The sequence below is a fragment of the Prenolepis imparis genome, unplaced genomic scaffold, assembly GCF_030444845.1.
Source record: "Prenolepis imparis isolate NDT839.2.m4 unplaced genomic scaffold, iyPreImpa1.0 SCAF_11, whole genome shotgun sequence".
Lineage (NCBI taxonomy): Eukaryota > Metazoa > Arthropoda > Insecta > Hymenoptera > Formicidae > Prenolepis > Prenolepis imparis.
The window spans coordinates 206422-222449 of record NW_028141169.1 but is presented as its reverse complement, the minus strand read 5'-3'; the positions used below and the strand labels follow the sequence as shown (position 1 = coordinate 222449).

Here is a 16028-nt window from a genome sequence, read left to right as displayed (position 1 = left end):
TCGACAAATTTTTTATTCTAAAGGCTTGTTTTCTATTCCTGCACTGATGAACTGGTGCAATAAGTTAAGGTGCCTTTTCATGCTGACGCTCGACGCTCATTTTTAGCGTCAAAAGACGTCACGTGACTAAAATTGACGAATTGGTATCTTTATTTTTGGTCACGTGACGTCTTTTGACGCTAAAAATGAGTGTCGAGCGTCAGCATGAAAAGGCACCTTAAAGGCTCATTCAGACAGGACGCGTCAAGCGTCAAGCAACGAGCAGCAACCAATAAGCGAGGCAATATTTTTTACGCCATTGCTAATATTACCTCGCTTATTGGTTGTTGAATGGTTGCTGCTCGCTGCTTGACGCTTGACGCGTCCTGTCTGAATGAGCCTTTAGAATGAGACAAGTATATTTTGTCTCACTCTAACTTATTGCACCAGCATCAGTGTGCACAGTTCAGCCAGTGTAGGAATAGAAAACAATAAGGCTTAAATTTCTTTCTTTTATTTTAAAGTATACAATATATAATAAAATGCATATATAAATGCTTAATAACTCGAAGCAATATTATATACTTATCTCTATTTTCCATAACTTTCACAAACTCTCGAGTTTTCGTTTTCTGAGTCCATATATATTTATCGCAAAACACGTTTACTCAAATTTCCATAATCGCATGCAAAAGCTTTCGATGCGTATAAATGAAGAGTAATATATCCGCAATAGGAGTTTGTCGGATTGGCTATCGAATAGAGAATTTCTAGGGTTTTAAAAGTATTTTGCGAAATCAACCAATTGGAATACGTTTCGACAAAGCTTGTCGTCGACAAATGAGATATTATCCTTAAGATAATTTGGCGCTCTATCTTTCTCGATATATCCATGACTAAAGTCGAGTGTTCGTTTCACGAGGGACGTCAAGTTTACTTAAAGTGTTTCACCTGTTTAAAATTATTAAAATATAGATTAGTGATATTTGCGCATCGCACGTATACTTTTCTCGAGTAAAAATAAACTTCTTTATCATATTGTGACAACAATGACATATTTGAATTCGTGGGAAGAATTCGAAAAAGGCGCAGAGAGGTTATATTTACAAGATCCGATAAACGTATGTTTTTTTTAGAAAGTTATTATATTTATCATGTTATATCGTCTTTTATGACATCTATATTTCGATATGCGATAAATAAAACAATACTATTCTTGCAAATAGATTATTTAAGATTATAAAAGTGAAAAAAAGAATGTATAATTTGAGCATTAATATTGGCATTGTAATTGCCAATTTTTCTCTTTCACTTTCAATAATATTTAATTTGTTGAACTTGTAAATAATTATCACTTACTGCAAATTAAGGATTAACATAGAATAGAATTAATGTATAATTAATATTAAGAAGAATATATATGCAAACAATTCTCTCTTTAGCGAGCTCTTATTATGTATTTATCTTATTGTATAAATTTAAAAAATTTGCTGCGTAATGTTCAAGATTATTCCTAAGCTTCTTTCATTATTAATCATTTATCTTAAAAATGCAAGAAAAAAAGAAGAAATAAAGAAATATGCGATACGATATGATATGTCATATATGTAATAATAAATTAAATCATCATCTGAATTTAATATTGTTGAATTAAATAATTTTTTGTATAATACATTATATTAACTCTTTTTTTCACTTTGTTTCAGACTCGGTATATAATGAAATATTGTCACAATAAAGGAGTTTTGTGTTTAAAGTTAACAGACAATCGACGGGTAAGAAATTTACAAAAATATCTTTAAAGTTTAAATTAAGAGTACAATATTATATTACTAACACTAGCAATTAAAATTGCTTGCAGTGCCTCCAATATAGAACAGAAATAGCTCAAGACTTAAAAAAAATGGAAAAATTTATAGGCAATCTCATGAGACATATGGCATCGAAAGATAGTTAAATAAGCAAGACTTATGTATAGGAATGTTGGTGATTATTGAGTGTTTATCGCAACATTTTTATTTAATATAATCTTTCTCGTCTCACAAGATTTAACAACTGAGCGAGCGATCCATGGATATTAAATTTGTTTAAGGTATGAACATTTTCTTAAATATACAAGATGATAAATGTTAAACTGTTTTATTTTGTTTTATTAAAGTTTTGTAATTATTTTGGCTGGTACCGCTGCCTCCTTGTTAAAGTTCTGAAACAAATGAATTTATAAATTAAGTTAAACTAAATGATACTATAGAAAAACTATACAGAGAACTTTTCCTTTATACTTGAAATAATGATTTTTTTAAATCTATCAATATCTCACAAATGTCACAATCATATCGTGCTTAATTTATTAGATCTTAATAAAGGCAGATTTAAATCAAATCGAGATTTGACGATCTAACAATCAAAGAGATACATATGATCAAATATGAAGAAAGCATAAGCACTTACGATATAATGGGTTGAAGAACAACATCCAAAGTAGTGTCAACAGGAGGATAGATTTCTTGATTCGAAGGCAGTTCATAGAGTACCTCTCTCCCTAATTGCAATTGTGTCTATATACCAAACAAAACTGTTTTACTAATTTACTATTTAGAAAATAGTGTCATTCCACACATTACTTTGTAAAAGAAAGCTATTTATATGTAATTATTAGCATGCATACGAAAATTGTGTTATTGGAAAGGATATGCTTTACTTTTTAATGCCAATTTCAAGGATTTTATGATATAATTAAAAATTTGTACAAAATTTGTAGAAAATGAGAGAATAGGAAACTTTAAATCATACATTTGTTTATAGAAACGGTTAATGTTTTTTTCTTTTATAAAATAGTTTATATGACATGTAGCTATAATGTATAATAAATCTATCGCAACAATTAGATTTTTGTTTTAAAAGTAGCAAGTACAAATTACGAAAAAACAATGTGTGCTTATTCTTTTCAATTTTTAGCATTCGTAAATAACTAATTATATAGACAAAGTAAAATGCGTATTGTTCGGTTGATACTTTGAAACAAATATTAGCAAAGATAGTAAATGAAATAAAGATAAGAGATGGAAAGATATTAAAATACATACTATGTGAATAGGTTTATTGCTGTCTGTAGAACTCGAGCGGCAGCTTGAAAAGTCCTGCGGTGTGCTCTCCCCGAGACCACTGTCCGTATTATTGCCTATTGACACTCTGTTGTTACGAGTATAATAAAAATCCCTCTTGGTGTTACATTCGTTTCGAACTCCGGGAGATTTTGCCTCGACTCGATTGGATGTTGCAGACAGCAAGTTATAAGCACTTCCATCACGATTATGCCGCACGATTCTTCTTTCTCTTTTGCCAATGGATCCGACAGTTCTGAAAGGGAATCCTTGACAGTCTGTCACCTCGTTTTAACTTTGTCGTTTTAACAATTACCAGGTCCATCGTAGACTCGACTTTTTCAAATCGATGCGTCTTTTTTTTTCTTTGTTTTTTAGTAGATACTATTAATATACATACATTGGCTGTTCTTACGCATTGTGAAATTATTTAATGTATATAAATTCAAAATTTTCCACTAATCCATTTTTCTTTAATCGTAAATCGCATTGTGGCGCATTTGAATTTTTCGCGAAAATTTAAAGGGACACAATGGAGCGGATAAAATGCGCCTGGAATGTGCAAGGAATCAAATAGGATTGAGGAATATCGTATAAAAGACTCAGAGCATGAAGTGTTCTGAATTTTGAACGTTGATATGGTCCATGATTTTTACTCCCAAATACCAATATTTATTACACAAATACATGGCGCATACCATATAATATATACCATATATATAATGAATGAGAAATAAAACACACACACGAATAATTATTACGATCCCAGAACGAAAGGCGCGCATCGCCTTTAAAATTCCACGGAACACAGCCAAAAGCGAATGAGTGCCAGCTAGGATGTAAAAATAAACAAGTGCGACAAGCAGTTAATTTTACTTATTTATTAAGGATTCCTCATGCTTTAAATAAATAATAGGGGCATGCTTAAAGTAGACAATATACACATGCTCGAAATAAATAAAAAATACATGCAAAAGGAGATCGGAGATAACTAAACAATGACTACGGATCCCGTATCATCCTCCAATTGCGGAGGATGGTTGTAGAGGTTGCAGGCCGTCTTGAGATCATCGTACCTAGGTAGGGACGGCGAATCTGTGTCGTCTAATCGAGAAGTATTAGATTGTAAAGGAGATTGTTGTACAGACTGCGACTGTACCACCGTGTAGGATATCTCTCGACGTTGCTGCTCACTCATCCCACTAGTATCGACTAGGCCAAATTCCAAGTGTCTACAAAAAAGAATAATATGTTATGCATATTTTTATTCTTTGCATTATTATTTCAATCAATTTATATATATATATATATAATTTATTAAAACCAAAAGAAATGGAATATAATTTATTGTTTAGCAAGCTCAAGTTGCAGTTTTCTTCATAAAAAAAGCTATAAATTATTTTGCACTCTGTATCGCAAATATATCTTGAAATTATATTGTATACTTTCGAAGTTCATCCGGCAGTGACTGTTTTTGGGAAGGACTTCGATGTCTGCTTCTATGTCTTCTTCTAGGCTCTGTGTGACTTACCTGTAAAACACACACACACACACACACACACATATTTGTTGAAAGTCAAATATTACAAAATAAAATAATTTCGATAGGGACTCCAATACTTACGATGGCTTTTTGCACGCCTTCTCCTTTTCGTTTCTGCGCTTCTCTCCATTGTGGCTCTGAATCTACCAATTCGTGTCTACTGCGGAAAATAACATACAGATTAAATTAATATTTTTCGATACCCGAATTATTATAACACAAAAGATATATTAATAATCATAAAGTGGGAAATGTATGAATAATTATTGCAAAAGAAGTTTTATTTGTGAAGTAATTTATGCAAAACAAGTTAATTTGATGTTAACAATGGTCGTTGAACTCTATCGTTGATGGGAACGGAAAGATTCATTATCATCAAATTGCTTTAATTATATGCGTTGATGCTTATAAGGGATCGTGATTTGAATTTATCAAGAAGGTACATACTTACGAGAGACAATTATGAGAACGAGATATTATCGCGATGAGAGCGAATGTAGCGCGCGATGTATTGTATAGAGAATGTATTGTAAGAATGATTAAAGGTACCTAGAAGAACGGGAATTCCTATGTTTTCTACGATGTTTCCGGTGGCCGGATCTTGTGTCCGAACATCTGGAGAGTTCAGATTCACAGTCGGAATGTCTGCTGTGTCGACGGTGACTATGACTATGACTTCGCCTACGGTGACCGCCGCGACTATGACTATCTCCTGAGCTTTGACTCTCTACCGAGCTGCTGCGACGTTGAAGTCTACTTAAGAGCTATATTATAAAAAAAAACAATGTTTAATAAATTATTCAAATGTGTAAAAATTTTATAATATATAATTATATAGTACAGATATATACTTGATCCAGAACAGAGTTGAGCAATTTTTTTCATATGTTATAATATACATATGCGCGTACGCTCACACATTTCTACGCATGAGTAAACGTTGCGATCAACTCTGCGATGGGTCAGGCATAACGAATGGAACACGAACGAATATAATATATGTCAACTAACTGCCGGCGCCGTTCCCGCGGAGCGAACGGAGCGAGGACTAGACGAGGTATAAAGACCACGGGGTTGACTTTGCGTCCACGGTGCACTTCTCGTGCTTCTCGGACTCGAGGTGCTCATCTGTCTTTGCGTATTGCACGAAACATTACCGCCGGATGGATTGCAACCTGGATTCGTGATTACAGTGACGGGTGTTTCAATGAATGAACCGACCATTTCTTGACCTTCGACAACTCGTCTTTGTGCTCTCCGACTGGGAGTCCTTTGAAACGGCGGAGGATTTCGTCTAATAGCTGTGTGTTTCTCCAAAGTGGACGGAGGACTGTATGAATGAAAACGAGAATACGGACTCAAAGGCGGTGGACCGGTTGCCATTAATCGGAAAAATGCTTGGTGCTCCAAGCAACATTTCCAGAGATGACGACAGGCCCCTTTCGATGGTGTCTCGAAACCATGTGTTCTCTCCTCTGAATTTTTTTCACTCACCCTCAGCATGAAGTATCTACCCTGGAAATTGGTGTCACTCTTGTTTTGACTTATTGTGGAAAAGTTCTTAGCGAGTATTACATTATTCTTTTAAGTTATGTTAGCTTTACAATCTAAATCAGATTCTAAAAATTTATACTAAACTTAAAGAACAATTATAGCCAGCTAACAACATTGTGACAAATTACATACCTTGTAGTAGATTTTATTAATTCGAGGCCAATAGTAGTTTCCTACTTTGGTTTTGTTGCGTAGCAATATTATTCCGCTCGGTGTCAGGCCCAAAAAATATTCCACGCTATCCTCGCCCTACGAATAAAAATTACGTCTTTGTGAGATTAACACTAGCGATTATATGGTGTTAATCTTCTTAATACGCTTACGTACCAACACAGGATGTAAATCTACCCCATACATTTCCAACCATTTTACTTTATCCAGATAATTTAATTCTGCGGCTGAGGGTAATTGTCCTCTGAAAAAATTATTATGCATCTTATTTAAATCACTTTAATATTGATTAAATCTTTCTTTTATGCGATTCAATGGAAACATTAGTATACTTAATTACACTTTACAACATTTAATATGTAGAGTTTCTAGTATTTTATTTATTTTGGCTATATATTTTTTCTCATAGTATGTATATGAGATATAATGAAAACTCAAATAAATAAGTTAGGATTCTAATAAAAAATAAAAAGGCTACGAAAGTTATGTGCGTATAACTGATGGATTGTCTACGTCTACAATGTAAGAACCATTAATCGCTCACGAGTTAGATTGTTTTAATGTACGCTATACGAATCCTATTAAATATCGCGATCGACATACATAAGGGTTTTATGGATTTCTACTATACGATTCTCCAGTTCCGTAGTTTGATTGGCGAGGAATCGAAATTCCGTGACATATCCAGGAGAGTGTCGTCTAGGATCATAATCACCAAGTTCCGCTGCAAGAATACCGGATTATTGTAAAATAGATAAAAGAGTAATTATTTATATTGTATATATATATATATATATATAGGGGATTTTTATACGTGGCTGAAAATTAATAACAATAGATTTTTAGGAAATATCGGTTTACGTTTATCCGCTATGAAAAATATACACATCTACGGAAAATAAATAATCGTAAAAATATGAAAAGCATAATTTGATTACGTTAATATAAATGGTTGCAGGATAAAGAGAAGTATTTTTTCAATGATTTTTTTCACTCCACTCTATTTCTCACTGTGTGTCTGTTTCGTATACTGCGCTTCTTTCGCGTGTATTATCGTTGAATAGGAAGAAGGTATATTCATTTCGTTCTCTTTTGACTGTGATGAGATGCAAAGCGTATTTTAGTTTACCTTTCCTTTTTTTATCTGTACGACTTTGAATCTCCCCACCAGATAACTAACGCGAAGACCACTCGTGTATCTGTTTGCTCGCGTTTACCTGTATCTTGCTACATACAGAGTGCATATGTACACAAGTTTCGTATTCGTATTCGCTGTATTGAATGGTCTTTTCTCTCGCATGATTTTAATTCTTTATCCGTTTTCTTCATAAGACGAACTAGACGACCGACGTTTAAATGTACAGTGTGCACAAGAAATAATAAGCAATATGCGTCTGTGATGGATATGCATTTTTTCAATATAAAAGATATATCTTACACTGAACAACGTAGGCGCCCAATTCCGCAATTAAATCAAAGGATACGGGCAGTCTTCCTTGCAGAATATCTTGTTTGATTTGCAGGAAAAATTGGTATCTGTGGAATAAGTCAGAAACGATACTTGTTTTATTACAATGGTAATATAATGGTTTTGAAATAGAATCAAGCATTTACCGAGATACGTTGAAGCGGAAAATATAATTTTGGTATGAAAAGGGCTAATAAGAGCCAGGCACAGTAGATATATCGATTAGTCGATCTGCTGAAGATGTTCAAAGAAAGGATCGAAACGTTCCAAATAATTAGAGAAAAATTTAAAAACAAATTTGTTGCGCCTGACTCTTATATCAGTATATTTTTCATATTTGATTTTGTATTTTACATATCAGAGGCTTTTCAATTTTTAATTATTAAAAATATAATTTTTATACACAAACGTTTTTCGTCGTGGAAAATGTGAGAATTTAGCATTAAGGTTGAATTAAACACGAACGTGCACGAAACAGTGAATAATGCCCGCGAAATGCTGACACGAGACACGCGTATGTATATATGTATGTATATGTATGCATGTACGCCGGGCGCGTTTCAACAAATTCGACGCACGTGGAATTCTCGTGCGTCCGCAACGTAACGTCCCTGGAATTTCCTAGAATTTCGAGACACCAAGCGTGAAAGAATCGTTCGTACAAGAGCGTGACATCGAATAAAGATTGTCCGCATATTATCCACATATCGTGCGCGTTATTCAAACCAACATATTTTAATTTTCCTTCTACTTTTAAATATATGAATAAGACAGTTAAAATTTTTTATTTAAAAAAAAAACGTAAAAATTTGTTGATTAGTTTTTAAGTCTGTCTCCTGATTATAGCCATATTGAATTATAATGTCAGAAGTGACAAACTATATGGATCTATTTCTTGCGAAATACATTAAAATTCAATTTTTTTTTTAATATACCACACGATATACCATACACGATAATATGGATGGATGAAATATACTGAAAACTTCTTTTTTATTATCCTACACTAATAAGCGCATAATTTAATCAATCTGCGTGTATATATTTTCAGCGAAAATAGAGCTTATGACGATTGATCAAGATTTATATTAGCTATTTATTTTGATTCACAAACTAAAAAAAAATAGTTTTTGAGATATAATTTATCAATTTATCGAACGTGAATGCGCATTTAAAAACTAATTTATTTCGACGTATTCCGTAAAAAAAATTTATTGTTTTTGACATCATAATTAAATATAAAATTAGCGAAAGATCAGGAATTTTGACAACGAATTGTACAAAAATGATATAAATTATGAGTAATTGGGTGATATATATATATATATATATATATATATATATATATATATATATATATAGAATATACTTTAATGTGTGTGTCAGACATTTTGAAAAGAGAATTATATATTCAAATAGAATACGTATATACAACGTACGTGATTGAGATAAAGGGATATACCTGGTAATCTCTTCGATGAGTTTACAAGGATCTGCCGCGTAAAATTTAACACCAAAATAGAGAGTGTGAACATCTGATCCAGGATCTCCTTTATGAACCTTCAATTGTTTTCCGAGCTTCTTGCTGTGATCGAGCCATTGCTAAAGAAAAAGAAAAAAAGCGCGAATGTATTATAATTACTTGTAACAAATTATATAATTTTCAGTTTAAACAATTTCAACATTTACATGCTTATTAAATGTTGATGCCATTCTTTGATTTAACATTAAATTACATTATTATCAAGAGCAATTTGTTACAGAATGTAGACGATTAAATAGATGATATCCTACCGTCTGATTTCCGTGATCAAGATAGCGTAATCCAAAATAAGAAGTTTCCAATAAATTAAGATGCTTGAATACTCTATCCAACAATTCTTGACCTAGGTTCGAGCTCTGCAAAACGTACGTAATGTATTTATTATGTAGTTATTATGTTATGAAATTAAATTAACGCGTACATATATACAGCGATAATTGAATTAATAAATTTTCTTCGTGATTTTGTGAGAAGCAAAATGCGTATACTACCAACTATATTGCAGGGAACTGGCGAGATTGAAATCGAGAGGGACGGTTTCCCACTGGAGTTGCAAACCGTGACGCGTTGTTTGCTCCCCCGAGAGAAACTAACGGAATCTTTAGGTAAATGCTCATATCGTTAAATTTTATACGCATGTTATTATCCTTGCCTGTGTGTGTGTTTGTGATTTACGCACATTATGCGGTGGCCATAAGAATCTAACATTAATATTTTGCGGAATAAAATTAATTTCTCCCTCTCTCTCTCTCCCCTCCCTCTCTCTCTCTCTTTTTTGCTCTTATCGCGATTTATCTATTTCTTAGATTCATATACGATAAGAAACTGAAGCTTTTATATAGGTATAGCGAAACAAGCGACAAAACTTTTGAGCTGAACGAAAGAATAAGTGAAAGGAAACGCGAAATACGTAGTGTAACGAAAGACACACTTAAAATGTAGCAAGAAATTGTCGAAGAGATGGAAGAAGTGGAGGAAGAAAAGAAGGAGAAGAGAATGAAAGACCTCGCCCTTTTTCTTTCGCCTAAGGCCTAGAAGAGTCGAGTATAGGTTCAGGAGATGGGTAATCATCTTCAACTTGCGTGTTCCGAACGATCCTTCCTTTTTTTTGTTCACTTCTTTCTCCCTCTTTCCTTTTTTCATCGGTTATTCGGATGATTTCTTTCATTTTTCATACATGGTGTAATTTAAACATTTATTTAGGTATTCTAATCTTTTCTGGCTGTAGCTCGTTGTGGGAATCCAGGTATCATTGTATGGATTGACTGATTCTTGTAGCTAAGGTAGCTTTAGAGAAAGAGAAAAAAAAACTGGACTAAATAATCGTTCACTGAGCCACGCATGAACGTTAAAAATGCAGAAATGTATACAGATTAAAAAGAGTAATTGAAAAAAAAAGTAGAAAATGCCGATTCAACGATAGAGAAAGAAATTACGAAAATACACATTATAATTTAAAAAGTATGTTCTTGGGTAATGACAGGAAGAAGAGAATGATTGCCGAGCTCTCCGTGGCGGCAACTAGCCAACATCGCTGCTTCATATTTTATCGGAGATTCGTTCTTTGCCTCTAGGTATCGTGACTAGATATGGTAACATCAATGAAAAGTAGAAGCAACGCGAGAAAAGGAAAAAGACTTTGGCGAATATCGCCCGCAGCGGATGCCGAGCGCCATTTGTGTAATTGGACGTCAAGCGAAGAAGAGGTAATCAGAGAGGTATGAAGCGGTAACGTTAAAGCGGAAATTCAAAAAATTCGAATGCGAACGAGCGGGGCTTGTTTTTCTTCAGTTTTCGCGTTTTTACTTTCGATTAATACCTCAGCGAGTTATATTTTGCCGAGAATGCAAATAAAATATCGTGTATATCGTACAATTCGCGGAAAGTTTGATTGTCTTCGAGTTACGACTTCGAGTTACGACTTCGAGTTACGACCTGGGCAGGCTCAATGCTTTGTGCTAATTCTATACATATTGACATTACACCGTTGCGAAATAAAATGATAGAAAGATGTAGGCGTATATGAGAGATTCTACTGGAAAAAATTACTCGTTTATCCGGTCGCACAATCTTGACGCATGGTCATTCTTTCGCACTCTTACGCTGCAATTACGAGGGACTGGTTCTACGAGACTGTCGGTATAAATTTGAGAAAATACGGATTTCGATACTGCGGTAGCAAGATATTGCCTACGAGTATCGCACTTTTGTAGTTGTCAACCATCGTTTCTTTTTTCTTACATTTCTCGATTATGCATCTTTAATGCTTAATACGATTTTATTAAAGCATATTAGTGTTCTTGTAATGATTAATAATTACCCTACAAGTTTTCTTTCCGACTAAATAAATTGTGTAAAAGTTGCTGCCATTTTATCGTATCGCAAATATTTGTCAAAACACAGATATAAGGAAAAAAAATATACATTACAGACTCTTCTTAGAATAAGAAAATAATGAGAAAGAGAGAGAGAGAATAAAAAAGAGAAAGAGAGAAAAGAAGGAGCCAAGGAGAAAGTGAGAACGTGAATTTCCTTCTTCGCGAATACATAATCTCGTGTTTAACGCTTGAATGAATTTCGACTTGCATATAGAGGCTTACGTATAGACACATATATACATAGTGAAGGATTATACGTTTCTCTTCATTCTTATACAGGTTCGGAATGTTAATCGACAAAATGAGTCGGACGATGAGTGAAGCGGAGAGGCTGGAGAACGAGAGCGCGCGCAACGCGAGAGTGATTCCGAGAGGAAGAGAGAGAAAAAAAAAAAGAAAACGAGAACGGGTAGGTAGATAGGTAGGTTGAAAAGACGCGGGAATTAGTGTGCGGCTTGGCCATCGGCAATGCGGAGGAGGTAAGGCGGCGTTGTCTACGGTGGCCCACCGCCAATTTTGGCATATCGTCTAATAACAGAGAAGAAGACCAAAGGAATTCTCCGGGTACCCCCTCAAGAGAGAGATATGTATGTACGCGCCTTCTCTCGCGTCGAAGCCGCACACGGTCGACCATAACACACCGTAGCCCCCGGGCACGAGTATATAGTCCGGTACCGAAACAACCATCTAGAAACGCGAGCTGGGAAAGAAAACGCTATTAATCCGCTAAATTATAACTTGGCTAATATGACGTACGAATTGCGGTAGGATATATGTATACGGCGCCGTTCATATACGAAACAACAATATGAACAATATGAATTTCTCAATTCGACCGGGGATGCTTTATTCCAGCAACAGGCGACACTGTGTAATACAGAGTACGATCCACTGTTCTCCAGCTACGACGCAATCGTACATGGTTAAAATGCTTGTTTTGTATCACTCCATATGGACATTAACATTTTTACATTTGGTATCATTTTTTTTCTACGGAGTATTTTTCGATAGAAAATCAACTTTCAAAAATTAAAAAAAAAAAAAAAAATTAAAATTTTGAAAAAGCTATGTAAAATAACTGCCCTGCACTCGTTCAAATAAAACAGCTGAACAGCGTCACAATCACACAGCAAGTCATACAGTGTATGACTGTGTTCCGTTGCTGGAGAGCACTCTGGAATGATTTTGCGTAAAACTAACGTCAAACTCTCCGTTTTTGTGCATTTCTGATATATTTTACAGAGTTGGGAAAGATAAGAGTAAAGGTGAGAGAAAGAAGAGACCAATGGATTTGACGTTGCGGTTAAAGAAAAGTCTTCGAGGTAATTGAGGATAGCGCCAAACTTACCAAGACATCTTGCAACAATTCGTGCTCGTCCAGAAGTATCACTTTACAGTGCAAAAGACGAGGCCTGTTGCTCCTGGTCGGCCTGAGTCCAGGGCATAGCCACTCCACCACCATCGCTTTCCTCCTTCCTCGATCCCTTTGTATCCCCTTTTGCCTGGCTCGCGCGCGTTTATCCGCTCGATGCGTTTGCGCTCATCCTGAGATTACACATCGTGACAACGTTCTTAGTCGCCGTGAAAAGTTATCCTGCGTCCTTGTATATCTCCTTATTCCTTGTTACCGAAATCACGATTTTATACACGATTTTAATATCGCTATTATTAACAAAAAAAAACTGTATTTGACAGCAACAGATTCTATCGATGGAAAAATCATGGACAAGAAAATGAGGAAAATTGAATTTTCGAAATAAACTTTCTCTCATCAAACATGCGATCGCGAGAGTCTCACAGAGTCCCGAAATGATTTTCCGCGCGGCGTTAATTCCATGACAGGTGAAGAATATCAAACTCAATCATAAATATGTATAGCGGGAATCGGGGCTTCCTTGGTATCCGCTTCTACCGTTACTTTATGGTTCTCGCTTGAATCGAACAATCTGTAATAGACATAACTAGCCACGGCAACACAGGCCTGATCTACAACTTTTTAACATATGCGTTAGTATAGCTATGTAAAAAAAATACTTTATAGTTATAATGGATGCGTCAAAAAGATGCGGATTACGTTCTGTTCGTTTCGATCTCGATCCTTTTGACCGTTATACGTCATAATAATAGGATGGACAGGACGTCAAGAGAAGATAATTTTGAATTGGAAATATCTGATTGAAATTTTGACAAAGCTTTGCCAAGTTTCTATTCTCGTTGTACAGTAGAAATATCATTACGCAGACAAGGGAATCTTTCGAATCGTATAGGGTGTAGGTGTATTCGCGTTATTCGTTATTGTTATTCGTAAATGTAGCATCGCTGCCAGACGGAGCGAGAATTCAAGTACACCTTTTGTCCTCGCGTATGCGTCGCTTGAGAAAAATGTCTGTACAATGTCTGTGTGGCCCAAGTGGCGAATGCCATTGAACTCGGAGAACGAGCGGGAGTGTAGTCCGTGTGTGGAACAGGTTTCGAATCCAGAATCTCAATTGCATTTGGCATAGAAAAAATCATAGAGTAACTGATTAACACATTGGCAAACTAACGGGGCCGTCCTCGCGTCTTTCTAATAAAAGAGAAAAAGGACAAGTGTTTTCCAAGTGAGCTCTCTCTGACGACATCATTTCGTGTTTGATTATCACGAAAAAGATTTGCAATTTTACTTTCGATACATTTTGGTATTTGGTAAAGGTATTTATGCAAGTATCAACGATCGCGTTGACTCTTATTTATCTTTTCCTTTTTGGCGCGCATAGTTTTCTCTTCTCACTTCCTCTCTTCAAGTATTTATAAATATTATTGACCACTATACTCACGCGGATATTTGCATAGAAATTGCACGATACTTGTATCGTACACGACCACGGTCAAGATTAAAAATATAGATGACTGATTTTTTCGATTCTTTCTCCCTTTCTTTTTTAATAGGCGATTTACATAAAGTGCACGAATGTATATATACATATATGTATCGAATCTGAAAATTTGATTTGCGTTTTCATTTCGCTCATATTAAACTTTGAAAGAAAAAAGATTACAGAATGGCTGTCAATAGTAATTTTCTAACTGAAATTATTCCAAGAAACTAGTTAATATATTTGACAGTATATGAATCTATATAATGTTGAAACAGAACAAACGTTTGCAATAAATATTCGCGCACGCGTGCATATACAAATACAAATACATATATTACGTTATATAACTCATAATTTACATATAACATGTTTAATTTTCATGAGAATAAAATTATTTTTAATTTATAATATTCTAGAACAATGAAAAGCTTATACGCGAATGTGCGTATATATATAAATAGAAAAACTAATTTAAAATCTTTCCATTTATTCTATATATGAGTGGTAAAATAAAATATCAAAAATGAATGATTAGCAAAAGAAGAAATAAAAAATTCCATGTATCGTACGTACCTGCGTTACGATTTACGTTCCACAAATTCTCGTGACCTTGACAGAATTGCTCAGGACTTCCGGCACTTTCAGTACTTTTCTATGCTTTCGACACTTGTGGCACTTCCGGTACTAAAACTCCAAAACTCGGAGCGTTTCGTATATGTCGATGAACTTTGTTAGCGTATAACGCGCGTCTGTTGTCATTCGTGGAACGACCGGCGAATCTTTCCTTAAGCGCTTACGTTTCGCTCTATAGTACGCGTACATGTGAGGTATTCCAAGCGGGGTCGACCGAGTTCGCCGTTGCGCGTGTACCGAAACATGTCAGATATTTTATCGAGATATCTCGAAGATTCTTGATAGCTTAAAGCTACGATGCCCGGACGTAGTCGCGACGCACACTTGCGCAATCCCAACGACTGTGTAGTAGAGACGAGTTTACGATTGACAATTTCAAAGATTTCAACGGAGCGCGCATCACGTCGCGGACGGACGCGAGTTTTCAAGTTGTATTGGCCGCGACCCGACAGACACGACGCGGGACGAGACGAGACGAGAAGAGACGAGGCGAGACTGAGCGAGGTGAGGCGAGGTGAGATAAGATGGAGTGGGAGGAGGGATGGGATGGGGCGAGTCGAGTCGAACCGAAGTGAACCGAAGTGAGTCGAAGGGAGGCGAGATGCAGATGCGCAACTTGTCTTGTAGCATGAACATATAAAATACATAGATAGGAATGTTAGCAACTTTTTCAATGTATCTATGGGTACTTTCCGATTCACGCATGATGCGCATGAAGTGACAGAAAATCTATAGTTCATGTCACGCATATTATAGATTCTCTGTCACTTCGTGCGCATCATGCGTGAATCGGAAAG

General features: G+C 35.3%; 2 protein-coding genes across 6 annotated transcripts; one reads left to right on the top strand and one right to left on the bottom strand.

The window, feature by feature from the left end:
- Nucleotides 1–857: 857 nt before the first annotated feature.
- Nucleotides 858–1979, top strand: Srp9 (signal recognition particle 9). The gene is made up of 3 exons (XM_083049258.1): nucleotides 858–1100; nucleotides 1686–1754; nucleotides 1841–1979. Exons 1-3 carry the CDS (start codon nucleotides 1029–1031, stop codon nucleotides 1934–1936), a joined length of 237 nt encoding a protein of 78 aa, XP_082905384.1. The 5' UTR covers nucleotides 858–1028; the 3' UTR covers nucleotides 1937–1979.
- A 64-nt stretch (nucleotides 1980–2043) lies between these two features.
- LOC145942482 (band 4.1-like protein 4) lies at nucleotides 2044–15740 on the bottom strand. 5 transcript variants are annotated; one of them, XM_083049255.1, is made up of 16 exons: nucleotides 15172–15740; nucleotides 13089–13285; nucleotides 9614–9718; nucleotides 9282–9421; nucleotides 7790–7887; nucleotides 6955–7075; nucleotides 6508–6595; nucleotides 6313–6429; nucleotides 5638–6141; nucleotides 5176–5390; nucleotides 4708–4783; nucleotides 4529–4614; nucleotides 4160–4315; nucleotides 3066–3339; nucleotides 2431–2537; nucleotides 2044–2182 (listed from the first exon to the last, which is right to left on the bottom strand). In XM_083049255.1, exons 2-16 carry the CDS (start codon nucleotides 13200–13202, stop codon nucleotides 2146–2148), a joined length of 2238 nt encoding a protein of 745 aa, XP_082905381.1. In that variant the 5' UTR covers nucleotides 13203–13285; nucleotides 15172–15740; the 3' UTR covers nucleotides 2044–2145. The 5 variants fall into 5 exon arrangements, 4 of the variants coding, with proteins under 4 accessions (XP_082905381.1, XP_082905380.1, XP_082905379.1 ...); XM_083049254.1 differs by having other exon boundaries at nucleotides 4708–4786; nucleotides 13089–13360; nucleotides 15172–15739; XM_083049253.1 differs by having other exon boundaries at nucleotides 4708–4786; nucleotides 15172–15739.
- Between the last annotated feature and the right edge of the window lie 288 nt (nucleotides 15741–16028).